The sequence below is a fragment of the Tinamus guttatus genome, unplaced genomic scaffold (genome assembly GCF_059628265.1).
Source record: "Tinamus guttatus ecotype Peru unplaced genomic scaffold, ASM5962826v1 Tinamus_guttatus_pri_ptg000390l, whole genome shotgun sequence".
Lineage (NCBI taxonomy): Eukaryota > Metazoa > Chordata > Aves > Tinamiformes > Tinamidae > Tinamus > Tinamus guttatus.
Genome location: NW_028288924.1, coordinates 651,702 through 673,906, shown reverse-complemented (window position 1 = coordinate 673,906; position 22,205 = coordinate 651,702). Strand labels below are relative to the sequence as shown.

Genomic DNA, 22,205 nt, shown 5'->3' with positions numbered 1-22,205 from the left:
AGAACAATGAAGCTGCTGAAAAAGCTTATGCAACTCAGGTGATAGGTTAATTCTGGCTTTAAACTATCTTTACTGCTCACAGAAGTGAGCTAACTACTGGATAATTTCCATGTGTGCATAATTCTCTATTGCCATCGGGGTTACAAGCCAGAGGGATGGATGTCAGGGCTGGGCTGAGCTCAGGACAGATGCTCAGAAAAATAAAGGAACACATTCACAACATGCTCGCAACCAAACACAAATAAAAGGCAACAGATGCCACAGACAGGTGGGAAGTCAAGTAAACGGGCAGTATTATTCAGCATGGGAAACAGTGCTCTTGCTACAGCAATAGTGGGGCAGTTTTCCTGGTTTTGTGCAGCACAGCAGGAATTTTCAGGAAGAGATGTGCATGAGAGCTCCTCTGAAGTGTATCCTCCTGCTGCAGTTACAGAATCATCATCATCGTCAGAAGCAGCTGATGTTCGTGATGCTGAGGAAGGTGAGGATCCTCGGAAGCGTTACGGCCTCAGGCAGAGGAAAACTGTCATATGCTACCAAGCTCCTTTGGAAAGTAGGTTATGTGCACAGGTACTCTCCAGGGCTAAATGATTGCATATAAATGAGATACAATTTTTTGAATATATTTATATACACACACACACTCAGCTTTGATTTAAATTTCTTCTGCAAGTGCATTTTGCTGTATTTATTGCATGCATGTAACCTGTGTACATTGCATTTCTTTGCCACTTCAGCTGCTCATTGCCATTTCTGTCAATGGCCCATTACAAATGGGCTGCTAAAGGGTCACTTCAGAAGGTCTACTTTTTATAAATCTGTTTCTACTTGTAGTTTAGTTTATAATGACTTTTTTCTTTCATTGCACTATTTTATCAAAAACTTAACCTTTAAGTTTTGTTATTTCCATATCCAAACTTACTGATTTTAATTTAAAGGTCTCCACTGAGAAGTATAAAAAGATATATGTACATATCCTTGAAAGAAAAGTCATAAACCCAACATGGAACTCTTACCCTCTTGTCATTTTGTGTCCCAAAAAAACCTACTGTGTGTTTCTCTTATACTATGCATTGAGAAAAGACACTTGAAACTGCTTTCTGGAGTTATAAACAGGTGAAACATCACTTTCTGCCATTTTATTTCATTTTATAGAATCATCATTGTCAGAAGAAGCTGAAGTTTGTGATGCTGAGGGAGGTGAGGATCTTCTGAAGTGTCACGAATTCAGGCAGGGCACTGTAGAGTACTTGATGGGCCAATGGTCTTCAGCTAAAGGCTGAAGGGTTGGTATAAATACCCAACCAGGGTTGAGTATTTATATAACCTTCATACATCTTAACCCACCAATCCTGGAGCATCAGCATCCCAGTGACCAATCCTGGATCTCCTCTGCTTCACCAGCAGTTCCTCAGTCCTAGTTTTGCAATCTTCAACAGGTTCCCTTCATGAACCTTTTATCCTATATATTCCCACACCCAAAGTCTTATGTGAATTCTATGCCCTTGTCCCCTCAAGGTCCTGATGTGTTCCTAATGTCCTGCGTTCTTCATGCCACGCATGTCCTCGGTTCTCTATGTTTCCCTCCCCTGTCCTCTGTATCCCTAATCCCACATGCCCCCTGTGTCCCTGATCCCATCTGTGCCCAATCTCCCATGTGTCCCTCATGCCCCAGGTGTCCACCCAATATCCCGTGGCCCCCAATGCCTTGTGTCCCCCCGCGTCCCTGCACTGTCCCCGACCAAGGTGACGCACCTGCAGCACGAGGAGGCAGCGCAGACAGCCCGGCCACTCGGCACGGCGGGTGCCCAGCAGCAGCCGCCGCAGGAAACAAGGCAACAGGGAGCTGTGCCCCCCTGTGCACCCACCACCACCACCTCCACCGCCTGGAGCACCTCTGTCCTGCGCTGGCAGCTCTGGGGCAACGAGGGCACCACTCAGGACACGCAGGGGACGCTGGGGTCCCCTTTGGGCCCAGAGCAGGGTCACGGGGGAACCCAGCGGTTCTCATGTTGGGTTGGGATTGGGCACCCAAAGTGGCTCCCACTGTGTGCAGGGGGGTACCAGGTTGGGGGGGACCCACTGGAGTGGGAGTGCTGGGGCATGTTGGGGTGGGTGGAGTCACCCAATGGGGTCATGGGGACCATGGGCACCCAAAACATGCCACAGGGGGGACCTGGGGACCAGGAGCACCCCAACAATGACATGGAGGGGACATGGGCAACATGGGCACCCCAGGCCTGGCACAGAGGAGACATGGAAACTACTGAGGGTGACTGGAGTAATCCTGGGGACCCAGCGGTGACACTCACTAGTGCTGGATGCGGGTGAGGACGTCCGAGAGCTCGGCCTGCAGCTTGACAGCAGCCACCAGCGGCTTCTTCTGCTCCTGCAGCAGGTCCCCAACAAGCTGGGGACAGAGAGGGGTGGTTGTGCAGAGGGGTCAGCACGTGCCCGGCAGGGTCCCCGTGTCCCCCCGCTCCCAGCAGGACCCGGGGGTGCCCCGACGCTCACCTGGCCCTGCCGCTCGGCCGTCTCTACCACAACGATGCTCTCGGGAAGGGCTGTCTCACACCCAGAGCTGCTTGAGCTGCTCAGGGAGCACCTGGTGGGAGCCCTGTAGAGGCCCCAACACGCTCAGCACCTGCGGGGGCACCCAAGGGGTTGAGGACAACCAGGAAGCCAGTGCTGGTGGCCCCCAGAGTGTCCCCACACTGTGCCCACACTGGTGTCACCACCCCACGGACCACCATAATGCCCACAGCAGGAATGGGGGAAACTCTGCCTGTCCCTGTCTTATCACTGCCCTGCTGCCCCCATCCCTGCTGTGACGTCCTGCATCCCTGGGGTGTCCCCTTCCTCTGGCAGGCCCCTCAATGTCCTATGTGTCCTTAATATCCTGTGTCCCTTATGCATCATATGCCCACCCAGTGCTCCATATGCCCCCTGATGTCCTCTGTGACCCTTCAGTGGTGTGCTCTGATACTCCATGTGACTGCAGTGCCCCATGTCTCTCCAAAGACTTCTTTGCACTCCATGCCCTGCGTGTTGCCTGATCTCCTCCATCTCCTCCCATTCCGCATGTTTCTCCAGTGTCCCGTGTGTCCTCTATGCCTCAAATTCCCCCTCTTTCCTGTGTGTCCCTAATGTGCTCTGTGCCTCATGTCCATATGTCCTTAATGTTCTGTGTCCCCTGATGTCCTGGTCCTGACAATGTGTCCCTGCATGTCCTGTGTCCCGCAATGTCCTGTAATCTCCATTTTCTTCTGCATCTCCCAATGCCCTGCATGTTCCCAGATCTCCTGTAACCCCTCTGATTCCCCATGTTTCTCCAATGCCGCATGTGTCCCCAAAGTCTTGTGTGCCTTCTATGCCCCTGTCCCCTCGAGGTCCTGATGTGTTCCTAATGTCCTGCGTTCTTCATGCCACGCCTGTCCTCGGTTCTCTATGTTTCCCTCCCCTATCCTCTGTATCCCTAATCCCACATGCCCCCTGTGTCCCTGATACCATCTGTGCCCAATCTCCCATGTGTCCCTCATCCCCCAGGTGTCCACCCAATATCCCGTGGCCCCAAATGCCTTGTGTCCCCCCGCGTCCCTGCACTGTCCCTGACCAAGGTGACGCACCTGCAGCACGAGGAGGCAGCGCAGACAGCCCGGCCACTCGGCACGGCGGGTGCCCAGCAGCAGTCGCCGCAGGAAACAAGGGAACAGGGGGCTGTGCCCCCCTGTGCACCCACCACCACCACCTCCACCGCCTGGAGCACCTCTGTCCTGCGCTGGCAGCTCTGGGGCAACGAGGGCACCACTCAGGACACGCAGGGGACGCTCGGGGTCCCCTTTGGGCCCAGAGCAGGGTCACAGGGAGCACCTGGTGGGAGCCCTGTGGGGGCCCCAACACGCTCAGCATCCGCAAGGGCACCCAAGGGGACAAGGATAACTGGGAAGCAAGTGCTGGTGGCTCCCAGGGTGTCCCCACACTGTGCCCACACCGGTGTCACCACCCCAGGGACCACCATAGTGCCCATGGCTGGGACAGGGGAAACTCGGGCTGTCCCTGTTTTGTTACAGACCCACTGCCCCGATCCCTGCTGTGACGTCCTGCATCCCTCGTGTGTCCCCTTCCCCTGGCAAGTCACTGAATGTCCTGCGTGTCTCTAACTTGCCATGTCTCCTTGATGCACCATATGTCCACCCAATGCTTCATATGTCCCCCGATGTTCTCTGACCTCCCCAATGTCCCACATGTCCCTGATACTCCATGTGTCCCCAGTGCCCCATGTCTCCCCTATCTCCCATGTGTCCCTAATGTCCTGTGTCCCTAATGCTCCACATGTCCCTCATGCTCTGGCTGTCCCCTGATGTCCTGTGTCCCCGATTCCCCATGTGTCTGCCCATGCCCTGCGTGTCCCTAATGTGCTATGGACCTGGTGGCAAACGTGTTCCCAAGCTCCGTTTGGCCCCAAATATCCTGTGAACCCCTGATGTTCTGTCCCCCTGACGGCCCATGTGCCCCACATCATCCTTGTGCACCCAGCGTCTCAATGTGTTCCTTATGACCCAAATTCTCCCAATTCCCTATGTATTCCTAATATGCTCTGTGCCTCATGTCCTCCATATCCCCAATGCTCTGTACATCCCATCATGGCCTCTGTCCTGACAATGCTCCATGTGTCCACACGTGTCTTGTGTCCTCTTATGTCCCGTACTCTCCATTAGCTCTTGTGTCTCTCAATGCCCTGCATGTTCCCAGATCTCTTATGTCTCCTCCTGTTCCCCATGTTTCTCCAATGCCCTATGTGTCCCCTAAGGCTTGTGTGCCTTCTATGCCCTTGTCCCCTCAAGGTCCTGCTGTGTTCCTAATGTCCTGTACTCTTCATGTCACCCATGTCCCCAGTTCTCTAGGTTTCTCTCCCTGCCCCCTGTCTCCCTGATCTCACATGTCCCCAGTCCCCTCTGTGTCCCTCATCCCATCTGTGCCCAATCTCCCATGTGTCCCTCATCCCCCAGGTGTCCACCCAATATCCCGTGGTCCCCAATGCCTTGTGTCCCCCCGCGTCCCTGCACTGTCCCCGACCAAGGTGACGCACCTGCAGCACGAGGAGGCAGCGCAGACAGCCCGGCCACTCGGCACGGCGGGTGCCCAGCAGCAGCCGCCGCAGGAAACAAGGGAACAGGGGGCTGTGCCCCCCTGTGCACCCACCACCACCACCTCCACCGCCTGGAGCAGCTCTGTCCTGCGCTGGCAGCTCTGGGGCAACGAGGGCACCACTCAGGACACGCAGGGGCCTGAGATGACCCCTGTCCTGAGATGCAAAATCCCCCCAACTCCACAGATCCCTTCTTGCTTCCTCGACAGGGACCCCCAAGCCCTCTTGGGAACCCAGTTTCCTCCCTTTCTCCTGCACTCCAAAATCCCTCATCCACTTGGGGACCCCAAATCCCACCTTAGGGACCCCAAATTTCTCCTGCAACCCCAATGTCCCCACATCTCAGGAGCCAAGGACCCCAACTCAACCTATATCCCCCCCTCTGCCCCAAACCCCAGCCTCGGTTGCCTGGCACCCTCCATCCCAGCTTGCCCCTTACCTGGCTGATGTCAGCTCCTCTTGGCTGCTTTTCACTTGACCCTTCAACTTTTGGGGGATTCCTCCAGAATCCATGAGCTTTTTATGGTCCTCCTCCTGCAGCCTGTGCAGGGAAAGGTCACTGGGGGGTTAGGGCAGTCAGTTGGGGCACCCCAATATGGGGGGGAAATTACGCATCCCCATTTGGGGAGAAAAGGGAGCTGGGGGCTCCCAAACCTGGGGTGGTGAGTCCAGAATACCCCAATATTATGGGTGAAATTCTCCAGGGCACCCCAATATTGTTTGTTTGTTTGTTTTGAGGGAGAAATATTGGGTAGGGTCTCAAAAAACTAGGAGCGACTCCAATATGTGGGGGACAGGGGGAGGAATTTGGGGCACCCACATACTTGGCAAAAGGGTCAGGGCAGCCCAACTTTTGAGTGAAGGTAGCTGGGAGCATCTCTAATACTGGGGGATTCCAGGGGACCCCAATACTGGCAGCCAGGGGTGCTTTGGGCACCCCAATGTTGGGGGGATCTGGGGCACCCCAGTATTTTGGGTGAAGGGAGCTGTGGGCACCTGCACTACAGGGAGGGGTCCGGGAGATGTCGGGGGCACCTCAGTATTGGCCGTGCAAGGAGCTGGGGCCCAACAATACCTGGGCTGAAGGGAGTCTGGGGCACCCCCAATACTGGGGAGGGCTCTGGGACACCCCAATATCCAGTGAAAATGGAGCAGGGGGCAGATCCATATTAGGAGGAGCCTGGCAGAAGTTGGGGACACCCTAACACTAGGGGTGTACAGAGTGGGGGGGGATCACCAATGCTGGGGGGGTCTGTGGCACCCCACAACTGAGGGGAAAGGGACCTGGGGGCACCCTCCAAACTGGAGGGCTCTGCGGTAACCCAGGACAGGGCTGAAAAGAGTTGAGGGAACCACCAGGACTGGGGGGGTCTGGCAACAATATTGGGGTCTCTGGGGACTCCTAATATTAGGGATGAAGGTTTCTGGTGGCATCCCATTACAGAGGTGGCCCAGGGTAGCCCAAAATTGTGGATGAAGGGATTTGGGAGCAACCCAAACCTGAGTGGGAAGTGGGGCAATTCCCTCCCATATCAGGAGATGGAACCTGGGGAACTCCATTATGGGAGGGTCTCACCCTTCTATTGGGTTAAAGGGAGCTGGGGGAACCCCGATACTGGGGGAGTCTGAGCTACCCCAATACGGGAGGAAGGCATTAGAGGGCAGCCCAGCACTTAGAAGATCCTGGGGCACCCCAGTACTGGGGGGAGGCAGATGGGAGGCACCTCAATAGTGAGGGGAGTCTGGGATACCCCAGAATGTTGGATAAAGGGGAACCTCATATTGGGGGGGAGATGAGCATCCCAATATCCATATTAAAAGGTGCTGGGGGTCCTAGGGCACCCAATATTAGATGTGAAGGGATTGGGGCACCTCAGTATTGGGGGTGGAGGGATTTGGGGGCACTGCAATCCTGGGGAGGAACTGAGACACCCCAATATTGGCTGAAAATGTAGCTTGGGGCACCCCAATCCTGGGCAGGGTCTGGGAAAGGTTGGGGGGAACCAAATACTGTGGGGGTGAAGGGAGGTGGATTCACCCCAATACCAGGGGTGTCTGGGAGAGGTTGGGGACACCTCAATATTGGGAGTAGAGCTGGGGGGTGTTTGGGACCATCTGCAGAGCCCCATTTTCCACAGGGAACCTGGGGTCCTAGGGCCACCCATGGGTGCCTGGGGGGACACCCTACCTCACCCAACACTTTGAAGTGTCTCAGCAAGGCCAACAATTTCTGCTTGATGTTGGGCTGCTGTTGCGGAGAGCGGGTAGGTCAGGGCAGAGGCAGGGGCAGCCTGGGGACCCAGCACCGCTGGGGACATCCTGGGGACAACTCTAGGACCTGGCACCCTGGCACGTGGGGGAGCATCCTGGGTACTGCCCCCAGCTCCTCCTGCGGCACCCACAACACCCAAGGCTGCAGCAGGACCCCCTGGGCACCCTGTCACCTCCACCCTGGCGAGGCACCTGCTCACCTGGGTCCAAGCAGAGCCTGGGAGCGTCCTCCTCCTCTTCTTCACTTTCTGCAGCTCCTCTTTCTTGTAGAAAAGGTCTTCCTGCAGGTGCTTCCTGCTGCCGACCTCAGTGCCACTTGCTGTCCCAGACAATCCCACTGTCCCCAGAAGGGCTCTGCATGTGGGTACGTACCTGGCTCAATATCTGGCCTGGGGCCGCAGGAGGACAATGACTTCTCCTCCTCTTGGGACTCTGAGGCCTCCTACATGGGCAGAACAAGAACACGCACGCGTTGGCCCTCAGCTGCTGCTGCTCAGGGTAGCAGTACCCCTGGTTACACAGGGTCAAAGGGTTTGGGGATGGGGAAGGCTGTCCATGGATGCACATCCCAAGGGAAGGGACCTGCGGCTGGCACGGCAATAGGACAAGGCTCGTTGTGGGGCCGTAGCAGCAGGGCTGGGCAGGGGGAATGGAGACAGCTGGGGGCTTGTGTGGAACAAGGGGGCTCGTGCCCTGGTATGGAGGGGGCTGCTGCTGGGGCTGCCTCTTCCCTCCTTGCTTGGCATCCAGAACCCAGGGCTGAATGCGACGTGGGCTGGAGCAGACTTCATCCTTGTGCCTTTGGCACTTGGAAACAGAGAGGAGCCGGCATCTCCCCATGGAGACATGGCAGAGGGCAAATGCCTGGGGTGACAGTGGAATGCCATGGGCAGAGGGGTCCCAAGGGATTGGGCAGCTCTGGGCACCCCCTCTGCTCCCCCCAGACCCAGCTCACAGGGCAGCTCCCTGGGCTGTCACATTGTGACTCCGCCTGATACTCTTTTCACTCAGAGACCCAGTGGCTGGTTTGCCCTTTACGGAGGTTAAAGCTTGCTCTGTCTCCCTGTAGTCTGCCCTGTTAGCCAAGTCCTTAATATATGTACAGATTGTATGGACTGTGTCATATGGATTGTATGGAGTGTCATTATTTTCCATGAAACTGTGCTCTGCTTTATTTTTTTGTTTGTTTGTTTCCTTGTAACTAGAAGAAGATCCCCCTGTGCCTGTTGGCAGCCAGTTGTCTAAGTAAAGCAGGTGGGAATTGGGGCAGGTGAGCTATAACACTAAGTGCAGAGTTAGGTGGACTAAGGCTGGCTTTCAGCAAGAGTGATTTAAATTCCCAAGAGGCTGATGAGAGAAATGGTAGGACTGGGGAGATGGAGAGGAAGATTGTGCATACAGTGCCTGATCTCTGGGACACTGCTTTTCCTACATGTGCTGACTTCATTAGGAGTCACTCTGGATGGCTATGAATTGGATGGTGTGCTGTCACCTATTCTTTAGAATAATACTAGAAAACTAGATGAAATACTTGTATATGATTGTTGTCTTCAGCTTTCAGCTACACTCTCCAAAACTCTCCAATTAGCCATGGACATTTGAAGGAAATTGCAGGGAGAGTCCTGGTTTATCAGGGCGTTTTGCTTTTTAATGAGCTCCATGCAGTACTTGGAGCTGAGTTCGTGAATTGCAGCTATTGAAAGGAGATTGAAGAAATCAGTGAAGAAGTCAAAGTCAGAAGGAAACCCTAAAGTTTTGTAGAGCATTAATGGATCCCACTGAGGCCATTAACTACAACAAGTCACCAGGGGCTGGTTAAAGCTAAAAAATATAATCATTGGTAAGAGTTAGGTAGAAAAAATACTCAGGTGGCTCTGATGCTGAATACACCCTCGATGTGTTTTGTCAAGGAAAATGGCCACGCATGGGCAGAGAAACCCTGGGAAGGGAGATCCTTTCCTCCATTTGTTGCCCATGTCTCTTCCTGGCATCAGTGTTTGGGTAGGGGTGTGCAATGCTGAGTGCAGGACAAACACACGACACCTCCCAGGGTCCCCAGAAGGATAAAGGGGGCAAAGAAGTCCTGATGATTCCTGGTAGGCCTCGCTGACAGACACAACAGACATAGTCAAGAGGATAAAGACCTCCATTCTGTTGGGGCCTTGGCAGCGCCCTTGGCCATCTCTACCACAGGTCATCCTAGACCTGCTCCTGTGTCCCTGCAGACTATAGACACCCAATCTGCTTCCCCAGCAAGTTCTCACAAGAGGTTCCCCTTCCCTTCATTGAGAGCTTTTCCATCCCCAGTGGCTGTTTCTTGAAACACAAAGCCATGGGTGGTGACAGACTCGCTCTGGGTGCCCTGTAGCACCACTGCTCTACCCTTCAAGTGATATTTCTTCATCCTCTTGCCCAATCAGAGCTTCCCAAGCTGTATTTTGCTCCTGTTTCCACTTTTCACGCTGCTTCCCACTACCAAGGAAATCTCTTGGCAGCCCCACAATGTGGGGAGGAATATAACCTTGTGTGTCACGACAGAGTGGAACATGAGGAAATGAAGTGGCAGGGCCTGAACAACAGGCCTGAGTTGGGGTTGACTTAGAGATGAATACGGCACTGCCTTTGCAGTACACAACACTCGCCTGTAGAATTGGTCATGCCAGCTTGCACGGAGGCTTATTAAACTGTAGCTTTTTTAAGCTCTCATGCGGCTGTTTTTGACCTTGAAGGGAACCCTCCCATCTGAGGCCTGGGCTCTGACCAGATCCCCATCCCACATGATAGGGAAAGTATGCCACATCAGATGTCACCGCTCACAAACAAAATGCAAGTTATCATCATTTGCTGCTTTGGCTCTATAAAAGATGGACACTCTTGCCGCGATTTTGGAGACCTCACAGGTGGACGCACCATGTAAGACCTCCCAGTTGCAGGGAAGGTTCTCCAAATCCTCACTGCAACAGGGACTCCCCAGTGACTGCAGATCTGGATGACAGTAACATATTTAGGCAATTGGTGATGTATCTTTTAACCACTATTCCCTTTCTCATATAGTGATGGTTAGGTGCATTATCTTGCCTAATATCTCTGTTGCTAAACCAGAGTTGGTAATAAGCCTATTTTGTTAAATATATCATTCTGTACTGCCTTAATATTAATAGTGAAATAAGACCATTCTTTCCAGTGGTGGCTGGTTGTTTCCATCACCCCATCTGCCCCAGTCAATTGGCAGAACATCATGCTCTTTGCAGATGCCCATTGCAGCTCTCAGGATGCAAGGTTGGCCTCTGATTTTCAGCCTTGCAGGCCACAGTATTTCTGAAGGCAGCTGTACTTCTGGTCTGGTGCTGCTTCCTGCAGTTGGTCACCCTCAAATCAAGAACAGTTGGAGGGGGCCAGAAGAGTTTTGAGCCAGCTCTGAAGAGGTACCAAGGACACAAGTTGCACCTGGAGTTCTCTCAGGCAGCAGTTGCCTGCTCTGGGGTAGTGAGCAGGCAAGTGTTAGTGTACTCTTCATGTGGTAAAGGGGTGTCCTGGTTTTCATGTGATGTTTGTTAGCTGGGTCACAAATTCCTCCTTCTGGATGCTGTGATGTAAAGAAAGAAGGAAAACTGTCCAGTGCTCCATGTTTTCTGTCCTTTCTTCTGTCCAAACCTGATTTCTGGCCTCTGCATAGCAGTCAGCAGATGGCCTGGAGGTGTGGATCTTGTCACCTCGGGTCCTGCCTTAGAGCCTATTCACTTAAAATGCAGTGGGCATTGGTGGCAATTAAAACTGTCTTTCCTTTTGCCAGGGTCAAGGAGGACAAAGAGCAGGAGCAGTCCTTGTGGTTTTGTTCTGATTGCAGGCCAAGTTTGTTCAGTGTCTCGTGGCTCAACTGTGCTTTAGTAACATCCATGAGCTGCTGTAGGTTCAGACAAGCCCTGGAAGCAGCAGTCCTCTTCCCCTGTGACCCTCTTCACCCTGCCGGGGCTCATTTTCAGCCAGAAATCCCTCTCAGCACACACCTCCCCATCCTGTGAAAGGCAGGAGTGCAGGACTGTAGAGGAAGGGCCACATGCCGTGTGTGACAGCATGGCTTTCCATCTCGTGGGTGATTGTGACACCACCTGCTAATCCCCCCTCCTGACCACCCTCCAAGGGGAAAAAGAGCTCAGTTCCAGTGCTGAGCTGTGCTGGTGCTCTTCGTTTTCATCATGCTCCTTTGCATGCCCCAAGCCCCCGGACCTTACGGCCCTGAGTAGCAAGTGTGCAATTATTGCCTGGTGACTTTTAAAAGAAGGGAAAGATGCCTCTTCTCTTGCTGCTCTCCCAGAAAAAGCAGCCCAGCCTGAACCAGGCAATGCCTGTAACAAGACCAAGCAAGGCAGAGCAAGGTCCTTCCTTGCGCTCAGCTTCTTCTATTCCCAGTTGTCACTTTGACCATGCAGGTGGCAGGTGAAGTTGTCTGAGGTGTGAAACACAAGAATAACACCAGAGGAGAAATTGCCGCTTGTGCACTTTGAGATGTGATCGTGACACATGCAATGGTGCAGTGTGACAAACAGAAAAGGGGTAAAGGGAAGCAATCTAACATCAGGAGGCATGAAAGCAGTGCAAGATGCAGTGTCATAAATGCAGCATTCCAATGTGAGCCCCTTTTTGCATCTATCAGGCAGTGCTCAGAGAGTCTCTGATGTGTGAAGGTCGCTTGCCAGGGGCCAGAGGTACAAGCAGTGTAACTGGAGGGACTCGATTTCTCCAGTTCATGGAGCTCTGTCAGACGTGGGCACTGAACAGTGCAAGAGAGTCCCCTCAGAGCCCATGGTTTTGTGGGTGTCCAGTTTGCTGAAGTGAGCCCTACTCAGATCCTCCTCCAGCAAGGGAAACTCTTCCTTTCTGCATTTCTCCATGGTCTCCGAGGCCTGGGATCCCTGAGGGTCACTCTTAGCACTAAAGACTGCGGCAAAGGTGGCCTTTTCTGTGTCCTCTCTCACCAGGGTTCTTGGCCCATTTAGCAGCAGGCCCGTGTTTTCCCTAGTCAGCCTTTTGTTCCTGCTGTAGTGCTGTATTGTATTTTAAATAATTATTTATTATTATTTTATTCAGGAAGGTAAGAGTGAAAATTCACAAAGAAATAAATGAAGAGCACATGTTTCATGCCAGGTACATGGGAATGACAAGTGACTGCACACAGGACAGGTTTTGGCACTGACATTGCACCCATTGAGGAAGTTTCCTCAGTGCCTCCTTGAGCTCCTTGTTCCTCATGCTGCAGACAAGGGGGTTCAGTGCTGGAGGCACCACTGAGTACAGAATGGCCAGTACAGAGAGATCCAGAGCTGGGAAGGATATGGAGGGAAGAGAGGGGGGAATAAAGTGGCTAAGGGTGACATTTCACTGCCCCTGTGCCCGGGGGTAGTAGTCAGACCCAACCAAATGGGTAACACGACCTCTAATCCCTCTGGGGCACTGCAGATGACTGCACAGTCCAGGGCACCTGGACTGCAGAGCATTTCCAAGGGTGCTCATTGTGTCCAGTTGTGCCTATACATCCTGCCCCTGGGATTTGATAGATGGCGACCCAGAGGGCTCTCCGTTCTCCCTTCTTCCTGACAGTTGAGTCCTCACTGCCTCTCCTGAGACTGCAGAGTCCTCTTTTGCCTGCAAATACCCAGTGCTTTACCTCTAAGAAACTCCATCTTTGAGGACCTCTCCCTTTATGAGGCTCTACTCACAGGCCATCCCAGGCATATGCTGTCCCAGGAGGATCTCTGTGCTCTCCTGACACCGCCAGCTTCCCCTCCATGAGAACAGCCATCTGACACTGTGCCTTAATATGTAGGAGAGCTGTGTATGTGTAAATCCATGACCATTCAGCATCTCCACTATCCTTGGACTCTCATAGGTGAATTCTCAAACCAGCCCTTGGTCTCTGAAAGATCATTACATGATTCTGAGCTCTGTGTTGCTGAAGCCATGGAGAATCCTGTGCAGCAGGCCCTTGAGGGGTGTAAGTCCTTGAGCCGATTCTTGACACCAGCTTTGGAGGAAAAGCCCAGCTTTCACGCACTGTACTGGTAGAAATTACTTTATTAGAGATACTGTTAAGGATCCAGTCCTTGTCCAGCATTTGACAGAATTTAGGGTATCAGGTGAGACAGAGAACACACTGTAAAAAGGGGAATGAATACAAGTAGTTGTGTAGGAACACGATAACAATTATTATGACTAGTAAAAGTCATAATAAAAATAACATGAAGAAACAATGCTCAATCCAGTTACAGGATACAGAAAGAGTCATCTGTGGAGAGATGTGGAAAAATTACCACTGCTCAAAAAGGTCCATGAAATCACTTTCCTAATGGCATCCTTGAGCTCCTTGTTCCTCAAGCTGTAGATGAGGGGGTTCACTGCTGGAATCACCACCGAGTACAGAACAGCCAGCACCAGATCCAGAGATGAGGAGGAGATGGAGGGAGGCTTCAGGTAGGCAAACAGTCCAGTGCTGACAAACAGGGAGACCACGGCCAGGTGCGGGAGGCACATGGAAAAGACTTTGTGCCGGCCCTGCTCAGAGGGGATCCTCAGCACAGCTCTGAAGATTTGCACGTAGGACACCACAATGAAAATGAAACACCCAAAGCCTAAAGAGATACTAACAACAAGAAACCCAACTTCCCTGAGGTAGGAGTGTGAGCAGGAGAGCTTGAGGATCTGGGGGATCTCACAGAAGAACTGCTCCACCACATTGCCTTGGCAAAGTGGCAGGGAAAATGTGTTCCCAGTTTGCAGGAGAGCATTGAGAAAACCAGTGGCCCAGGCAGCTGCTGCCATTCTGACACAAGCTCTGCTGTCCATGAGGGTCCCGTATTGCAGGGGTCTGCAGATGGCAATGTAGCGGTCATAGGCCATGACTGTCAGGAGAGAAAATTCTCCTCCAAACAAGAAGACGAACAAAAATATCTGGGCAGCACATTCCAAATTGGAAATGGCCCTGGTGTTCCACAGGGAATTGGCCATGGATTTGGGAACAGTCGTGGAAATGAAGCCCAGGTCAAGGAGGGAGAGGTTGAGGAGGAAGAAGTACATGGGGGTGTGGAGGCGGTGGTCGCAGGCTACGGCTGTGATGATGAGGCCGTTGGCCAGCAGGGCAGCCAGGTAGATGGCCAGGAACAGCGAGAAGTGCAAGAGCTGCAGCTCCCGCCTGTCTGCGAATGGCAGGAGGAGGAACTTGGTAAGGGAGCTGCTGTTGGACATCTGTTCTATTGGGCTCAGGAAAACTGTGTAGGGAAGAAAAGGCAGTATTAGCTTAGAAGAATTTTCTCTGAAATAAACTTTCCATTTTTCATCGAAATGCTTCTCGACGCCGTCCCAAGTCTCAGTAATTTCTTCTTCACACTGTCACCTTCAGTCAGCTCCTCAGTCTCTGCTCCACCTGAGTGTTCTGGGTGGAGCCGGAGCCTGAGTTACTCTACGCCAATGTGTATAAAGGACTGGTTTTTGATATCTCTCCTTTTCAGAGCTGATGTCACAGGGCATCCACATTTAAGATAAAGGGTCTTTTCATATTACCACACATACTTCCAAGGAGTTTGGGGTGCAGCAGGGGGTTTTAGCATTCTGTTTTAGAACTTCTTATCTCCAAAATCTCTTTTGGAGATTTTTAAATTCTGCCACCATATCTCGCCAAGTTCTTTGCATGTCTTTATTGGAATACAGATAAAGACAGATGTCTCTATTCCTGCAGATGTGAACATTAAGCAGACTGGAGATGGAAATGGGCTCTCTGCTGCTTAGGGAACAGTAAGGAGTGCTGTTGTGTACATCTGTGTTGTTCCTCCAGACAAACCTGGACTCTGTTGAGATCATAGAAGGCTGATTTCAAAGCACTCATTTAACTTTGCTCTCCCTCCAAGTTTAAGGTGGATATGTGATGGAGAGAACAGGACACTGCTCCTGACATGGCAAAGACTCTGTGCACTGAATCCTCTTCTGGAGGGCACCTCACAAGCCCAGCAGGACAACAGAGACAGTCACGTGTCCTGACAGTCACAGGGTCTCCTAAAGGGAGAGTCAACCCCTTTGCAGCCCCTCCAATGATGCTGCCCAGCACCCTGGGCACATTGCCCCTCTTCAGACACCTCCATGGCAGGACCTCAGGGTGAGTATCTGAATTTGTAGCTGAAGCCCCAGCTGACTGCCAGGACAAGAGCAGAAAGGAGAGGCAGGGAAACGAGGAGAAACACTGTGACTGCTGCCAAGGGAGGACAGAGAGACAGAGCAGCACCATCCCCAGGTTGCACCTCCCAGACAGTGTGGACTCCCAGGGCAGTGGTTCTCAGACCCTGTGCCTTGCAATGGGAAATGGGCACATGGCAGGAGAGAGGCAGCTCTGCTGTTCTGGAAATCTGAGTGCAGAGGAAGTCAGAAATGCCCTGGAGCCCTTCCCCTTGAGAGCAGAGTGAGACTAAGCACAATGAGAATGAGAGCTGCAAAGGGGATATTGCTGCTGCCCACAGGTGAAAAGGCAGTTGGAGGAGTATTCTGGGGTCCTCACAGACCTATTGATCCCTCAGAGCAGCACTGCAGAACTCTCCTTCAGGCATCTAAAGCTAAAATGTCCCATTCATTTGCTGCCTTGTCAAAGATACAAAACAAAATCCTAGCCTCTGGATATTGCCTTCCCTTTCACAGAAGCTTCCCAAGAGCATCCTCTTGAAAAGCCCCTTCCAGATATGTGGTGTGGGTGAGGCTGAGCTGTGAGCAGCCCTGACCCCACACAGCAGCCTCTCAGCAGGTGAATGAACCTGCCCGGGGGGATCTCTCCTCCCACCCAGAGCTTCTCCCTGCAGCGCCCTGGCAGGCTGAGTGCTGATCCTCACAGAATCACTGCCCCGGGCACACAGCACCCTGGGGCGCATGGACACTGCTCTGAAGAACAGTGCTCTGAAGAACCTGTGTGCCCACATTGCCTTCACTGTCTTGCACCAGCTCCAGAAGAAGCAGCCATGATGCCCTGAGCTTGTGATGCTGGGACAGGGAATTTCTGTTCTGAAGCATCTCCTCGTATGCAAAGTAGAAGCAGGGAGAACAATCCTCAAAAAAGAAAGTCATCAGCTGGGAGGGGTGCTGCAGACCCCACCAGAAATCTCCATAGCATTACCCTGCAGCCGGCGACTTACCGTGTCATAGATTGCTCCCACCATGAGCTCTGCTCTGTCCTCCCACTCCACGCTGCCTTTCACCTCTCTGTCCTCTCTCCTCTCCTGCCTGCAGCAGCAGGCAGTGCCCGCAGCCCTGCTGCTCTTGGCACAGGAGCTGCTCCTGCACTTGGCTGTCTCTGGGCAGTGCTGACAGGTTGCCACGAGCTGCAGCCCAGCTGAATTCAGGAATTACTCTGTCCCTTGGGATTCCTCCCTCTGGGATATGTTCCATCAAGTAGAGTAACCTGTTTTCCTTCTCTAAAGAGTACAGGGATACAGATTCCAACATTGCAATTTATTTCATCAGATAATGATTATCTACCAAAGTTAGAAATGTCTCGCAGGAAGTCTGATTCACATCTCTTAACTAGGCAGGACACCCAGACAGGAATAAGAAGGGAGCTTGTTGATACATGGTGCATATATGATTCAGATGATTTATTCAGATGGCTTTTTGGGGCACCACATGTCTGTTCAGAAGCGCCAGGTTTGGAGAAGGATTCAGCTGACTCATGAACTCCACAAATACATGGCAGGTGGGATTCCCCCTTACCAGGCTAAGCATGCACATGGTCTGCTTGCAAGCTCCTGGCCTAAAGGTCCTAATGGAATCACTGGAGATAGAGCTTCAGTGGGAGGCCAGGTCAGGAGTTTCCTTGGTCATCTCTAATGACCCTGGATGCCTTCTATCCTACTAGAGCAGCACTCACAATGAAGCTGAGGGACAGGCAGATCCCTACAGCTCAAAAAGCTGATCTATTCCAGTGGGGATCATTTATAAAATCACAGAATGGTTGAGGTTGGAAGGAGCCTTCGCAGATGATCTGGTTCAATCCCCTTGTTCAAGCAGTGTCACCTACAGCACGATGCACAGGATCCTGTCCAGGCAGGTTTGGAATATCTGTAGAGAAGGAGACTCCATAACTTTTCTGGGCAATCTATGCAAGTGCTCTGTCACCTTCACAGTCAAGATGCTTTTCCTCAAATTCAGGCAGAACTTCCTGTGCTTCAATTTGTGTCTGTTGCCTCTTGTGCCATCACCAGTCACCACTGAAAAGAGTCTGGACCATCCTCTTCTGCTCTTGGCATCCTCCCTTCAGGTATTTGCACACCCTGATAACATCCCCTCTCAGCCTTCTCTTCTCCAGGCTAAAACAGGCTCCATTCTCTCACCTTCTTCTTGTAGGAGAGATGCTCCAGCTCCCTGATCAACTTTGTAGACCTATGCTGCGCTCTCTCCAGTAGCTTCATGTCCCTCTTGTACTGGGGAGCCCAATACTGGACACAGGACTCAAGGGGTGGCCTTTCCAGGACCTAGTAGAGAGGCAGGATGACCTCCCTTGTCCTCCTGGCAGCAATCTTCCTACTGCACACCAGGAGGTCATGGACCCCCAGGTCCTTCTTTGCAGAGCTGCTTTGAACTCTTGTGATCTTCAGGGCATGTTCTGCCTAGCAGCAACCTTTGGCCTCAGGGGCTGCTCTGCCAGCAGTCTGCAGGTGGGTAGGCAGGGCTTCAAGGGGGCTTGAGTGAGAGAAGGCACCTTCCTCTGGTTGCAAGGGACTTTTGGAGATCATCTAGTCAGATGATGGTCAAGTCAGTGTTGCAAGCACCTGGGAGGCCAGCAGCAGGCACATGGCACTGCTCCTGCTTGGGAGGGGGGTCACATTGTCTGTGCTCCTGACTGGGCAGCACCAGGCATTAGCAGGTCCATCCATGTCTGTGAGGGTGACCGTGAGCTCTGCTCTTTGCTGAGTCCCGGGCAGGCCAGCAAGAGGCGCCTGGCTGGGCAGTTCCTTGGGAGGTCCCTGCTGGCAGAGCAGCTGCGAGGCCAGCGCTGGCCCATGGCTGGGGACGGGCTCTGAGGCCGCTCCTGTCCCAGCAGCAGCGGCGGGGACGAGAGGGTTTGCTGAGGATGCCCCATGGAGGGGCTGACACCTGCGGAGCTCTGCAGCCCTGGAGAAAGGCAGCTCCTTAATCAAGAGGAGGGAGATGGAGCACTTAGCACCAGGAATTTGTGCTGCTGTGGCATGATCTTCTCTGGCGAACGTGGACAAGGAGCAGAGACTTGCGGCCAGCTGCCATTGGACCAGGGAGTCCAGCAAGACCTTTTAGGCTGCTAAATGATCCCAGTGCCTGAGCGAGCATGGTGTAACGAGAACAGCACCATTAATAATCTGTGATTGCCAGGCTCTTTGTCTGTAGTAATTCCCCTCCCTGTCCAACAGGAGGGATCTTGTGAGATTTTCCTACAGGGTCTGAACTGGGTCTCTGTCCTTCATGGGTCCACCTGCTTTTATGGTCTAGGTAGGACTGAAAGACATTAGAGGTCTGTGACTCTCTATCCAAGCAAGTTCTCCTTGGAGAACAGGTACAAATGCTTTAGCAGGAGACAGAAGGAATGTTCCCCCAACAAAAGGGAGCTCGGAGCCTGCTGCCTGATGGACACTGAGGTGTCAGGCCTGAAGCTTCCTCAGCTCTTGCCAGGATCTGCATCCAGATATCCCAAGTGGTCTGTACAATACATACAGATATGTATCTTGGAGTACATGGAGTAGAAGAGGTAATCTCTCAGGTGGAACTGAGAAGAACTGGTGTGGCATGCGGTCATGGAGTCCTGGACAGCTGGTGCCATTGCAGGTGCCCTGGTCCTCTCTGCTCAGCCTCCCTCTGCAGCTCTGATGTGCTCTGGTCTCCTGAGGTTTCTGTGAGAGCTGCCAGGCCCAGGCAGCTCCCTCAGAGACCCCGGAGCCTCTCCAAGTGCTAATTTTAATTCCAATATTCTCCTGTCACCTGTTACAAGACTGAGAGTATGAAAAAATGGTTTGGAAAGTGCATATGGGCAGCTAAAAAGAGCTCTGCATGTTCTTGGCTAGAAGTGGAGCTTGGAGCCCTCCCTCAAGTGCCTTGAGAAAGGGAGAGAAGTTGGAGATAGGAGGTTTTGAAACTGGAGTGGTCTGCTCTTAGGAAGGGCAAGGTTCTTTTTAGGGGAACTTATTTAGGGTGATGGTCATGCAGTTCAAAGAGATATGGGCACATGATGCCAGAATCAAGGCTGACAGGCAGACGAGCTGGCCTCACTCTGCACAAGGTGACTATGAATCCATTTTTCTCAAGATTCCCAGTAGAAATGCTGAAAAATTCTGCCTCTGAGGAACACTTCCCAGGTGGTATTTCTCCTAATCTGCTGCTATTGCAAGAGCCCTGGGGTCACTCTGAGAACCAGTCAAGAGCACAGACGTGTGCCAGCAGTATCAGTGACAGAGATCCCCATTTCGCTGGGTCTACTACCCACCCCGACCACCAAGACCAGTGCAGAGTTAGGAGGCACCCTATGGCCTTAAATCCCACAGCCCTACTTGTCTCCCTGGAGATTTTCTGACACCAATTGACACGGGGAGAAAAAGCTACCAAAGGGGTTTATTTGAAGGAGGCGATGGCTGCTGGCGATGTTGGCGAGTCTGGTTTCTCTGGGCACATGGGTGCTATAGGACACAACAGGGCAGCATCTCTGTAGCCCCCAGGACACAGCGTCCGTTGCTCTGTCTCTCGGCTCTGCTCCAGGCCCCATCTTAGGGTCCCTGTCTGGCACATGCGTCCACTTGCTGCTCCTCTCACTGCCCCGCGGTGCAGCGGCAGCAGAATGCTCTGCGCAGAGCCCGAAGCGCCGTCCTGAGCCGTGAGCGCCATCGCCGGGGAGCTGCGACGTGTGGGAGGGCGGTGGTGCCTGCAGGGGAAGCAGGGCCTGGTAAGAGGCTGGGCGGGTGGCAGGGAGCACCTGCCTGTGGCAGCCACCAAGGGCTTCCCAAGGAGCTGTGGCCTCAGCACGGCAGCTCCCAAGCGCTTCCTGCTGCCGGCCTCAGTGCTGCTGGCTGTGCGGGGCAGGCCCGCTGTCCCCAGCAGGGCTCTCCACTCAGGTATGTACCTGGCTCCACCTCTGGCATGGGACTGCAAGAGGAGGGCGACTCCTCATCCTGGTGGTGCTCCAAGGCCACCTGCATGGGCAGAGCAAGAAGAGGAACCCAGGAGCCATTAGCTGGCCCTGCTCAGGGTAGCGGTGCCCCAGGCTGCATGGGGGAAAGGCTTTGGGATTGGGGCAGGCTGTCCCCAGCTGTGCGTGCCAAGGGAAGGGACCTGCAGCTGGCACGGCCATGGGACAAGGCTCGTTGTGGGTCCGTAGCAGCAGGGCTGGGCAGGGGGAACGGAGGCAGCCGGGGGCGTGTGTGGCACAAGGGGGTTTGTGCCCTGGTGTGGAGGGGGCTGCTGCTGGGGCTGCCCCTTCCCTCCTCGCTCAGCATCCAGACCCCAGGGCTGAATGTGACGTGGGCTGGAGCAGACTTCATACCTGTGCCTTTGGCACTGGGAAACGGAGAGGAGCCGGCATCTCCCCATGGAGACATGGCAGAGGGCAAATGCCTGGGGGTGACAGTGGGATCCACGGGCAGGGGGGCTCTGATGAGATGGGGCAACTCTGGGCACCCCCCACACAGCTGCCACAGCAGCTCCCGGGGATGGTGGGGACAGGGGAGGTGCTGCTTGCTCACCTGGGGAGCAGGGCCTGCAGCTGGGGGAGAAGCTGCTGCTGTTGTTTCCTGCAGCAGGGTTTCCTTGGGAGACGGGCTGCTGCTCATCTCATCCCAAGGGGTTTCAGCCAAGGGAGAGGCCTCCTGTGCAGTTTCTGGAGGAACTGATGGAGCTGAAGGAGCATTTTCCCCTGCATGCTGGATGCAGTCGCTGGATGCAGGGGAGGCCTCTGGTTCTGCTCCTGCACTTGCTGCTGGTGGGACAGACACGCTGTCCTCTGCGTGCAGAAAGCTGCTGGCCAAAGCAGGTGCTCCTGGCCCAGCACCTCTGGGCACTGCTGGTTCCAGAGAGGGGCTCTCCACGTGGCCAGGTGCCTCGCTCACAGCCTCTGTGGTGCTGACATGGGGCGAGCAGGGCACCTTCTCGTGCTCCGTGTCCTTGTCCACAGCCGGGCTGCAGAGGCTGGCTCTGACCCAGGGCAAGGAGTTAGTTTCCTCCACCTCCTCCCCTTGCACAAGCTCTTCCCCAGCCTCCTCCTCCTCCTCATCAGTGTCCTCTGCTGTCTCCTCCTGCAGGGCTCCCAGGCCTCTCCTGCCTCTCGGCGCCTCCCGCGTGGGGGCATGAGCATAGAGCCGCTCCAGCACCTCCCACTTGCAGCTTGCGCCTTTGAGGAGCTCCACTCGCGTGATCTCTGGTCTCCAGAGGTCATAGAAGGAGTTTCTGGCGAGGAGCTAGAAGGAGAGAGGGAGGTTTGTGAAGGGAGGAAAGGCCTCGTGGGGCTCCGCCAGTGCTTTGACAAGCCGGCTGTCCCGCACGGCGCGGCACCGCTGCTGGCCACAGCACTGGGAGGGCTCCCCCGTGGCCCAGCACTCCTTGCACTCACCTCCTTGGGTCTGGCATTGAGTGATCCTGCCAGCGTCAGGGACAAACGGTTGTCACGGCCCTCCTCTTGCTCGCCCTGGCTCTCTCTCAGGTTCTGCTCCCTCCTTGGAAAAGCTCCTTCTCGGAGCTGGGCCAAGCCCTGTCCAGTGCGGTGCAGGCAGCTCCTCTCGAGCTCCTCCAGCGGCTCTGTTTTGAT

At 53.7% G+C, this 22,205-nt stretch overlaps 1 protein-coding gene across 1 annotated transcript; it reads right to left on the bottom strand.

The window, feature by feature from the left end:
- Positions 1-13,699: 13,699 nt before the first annotated feature.
- On the bottom strand, positions 13,700-14,659 carry LOC148593450 (olfactory receptor 14J1-like). The gene has a single exon (XM_088530919.1). The coding sequence runs from the start codon at positions 14,657-14,659 to the stop codon at positions 13,700-13,702; it is 960 nt and encodes a 319-aa protein (XP_088387045.1).
- Positions 14,660-22,205: the final 7,546 nt, after the last annotated feature.

Coding starts and splice junctions, on each gene's coding strand:
- LOC148593450 (XM_088530919.1), bottom strand. CDS start 14,659: ATGTCCAACAGCAGCTCCCTTACCAAGTTCCTCCTCCTGCCATTCGCA.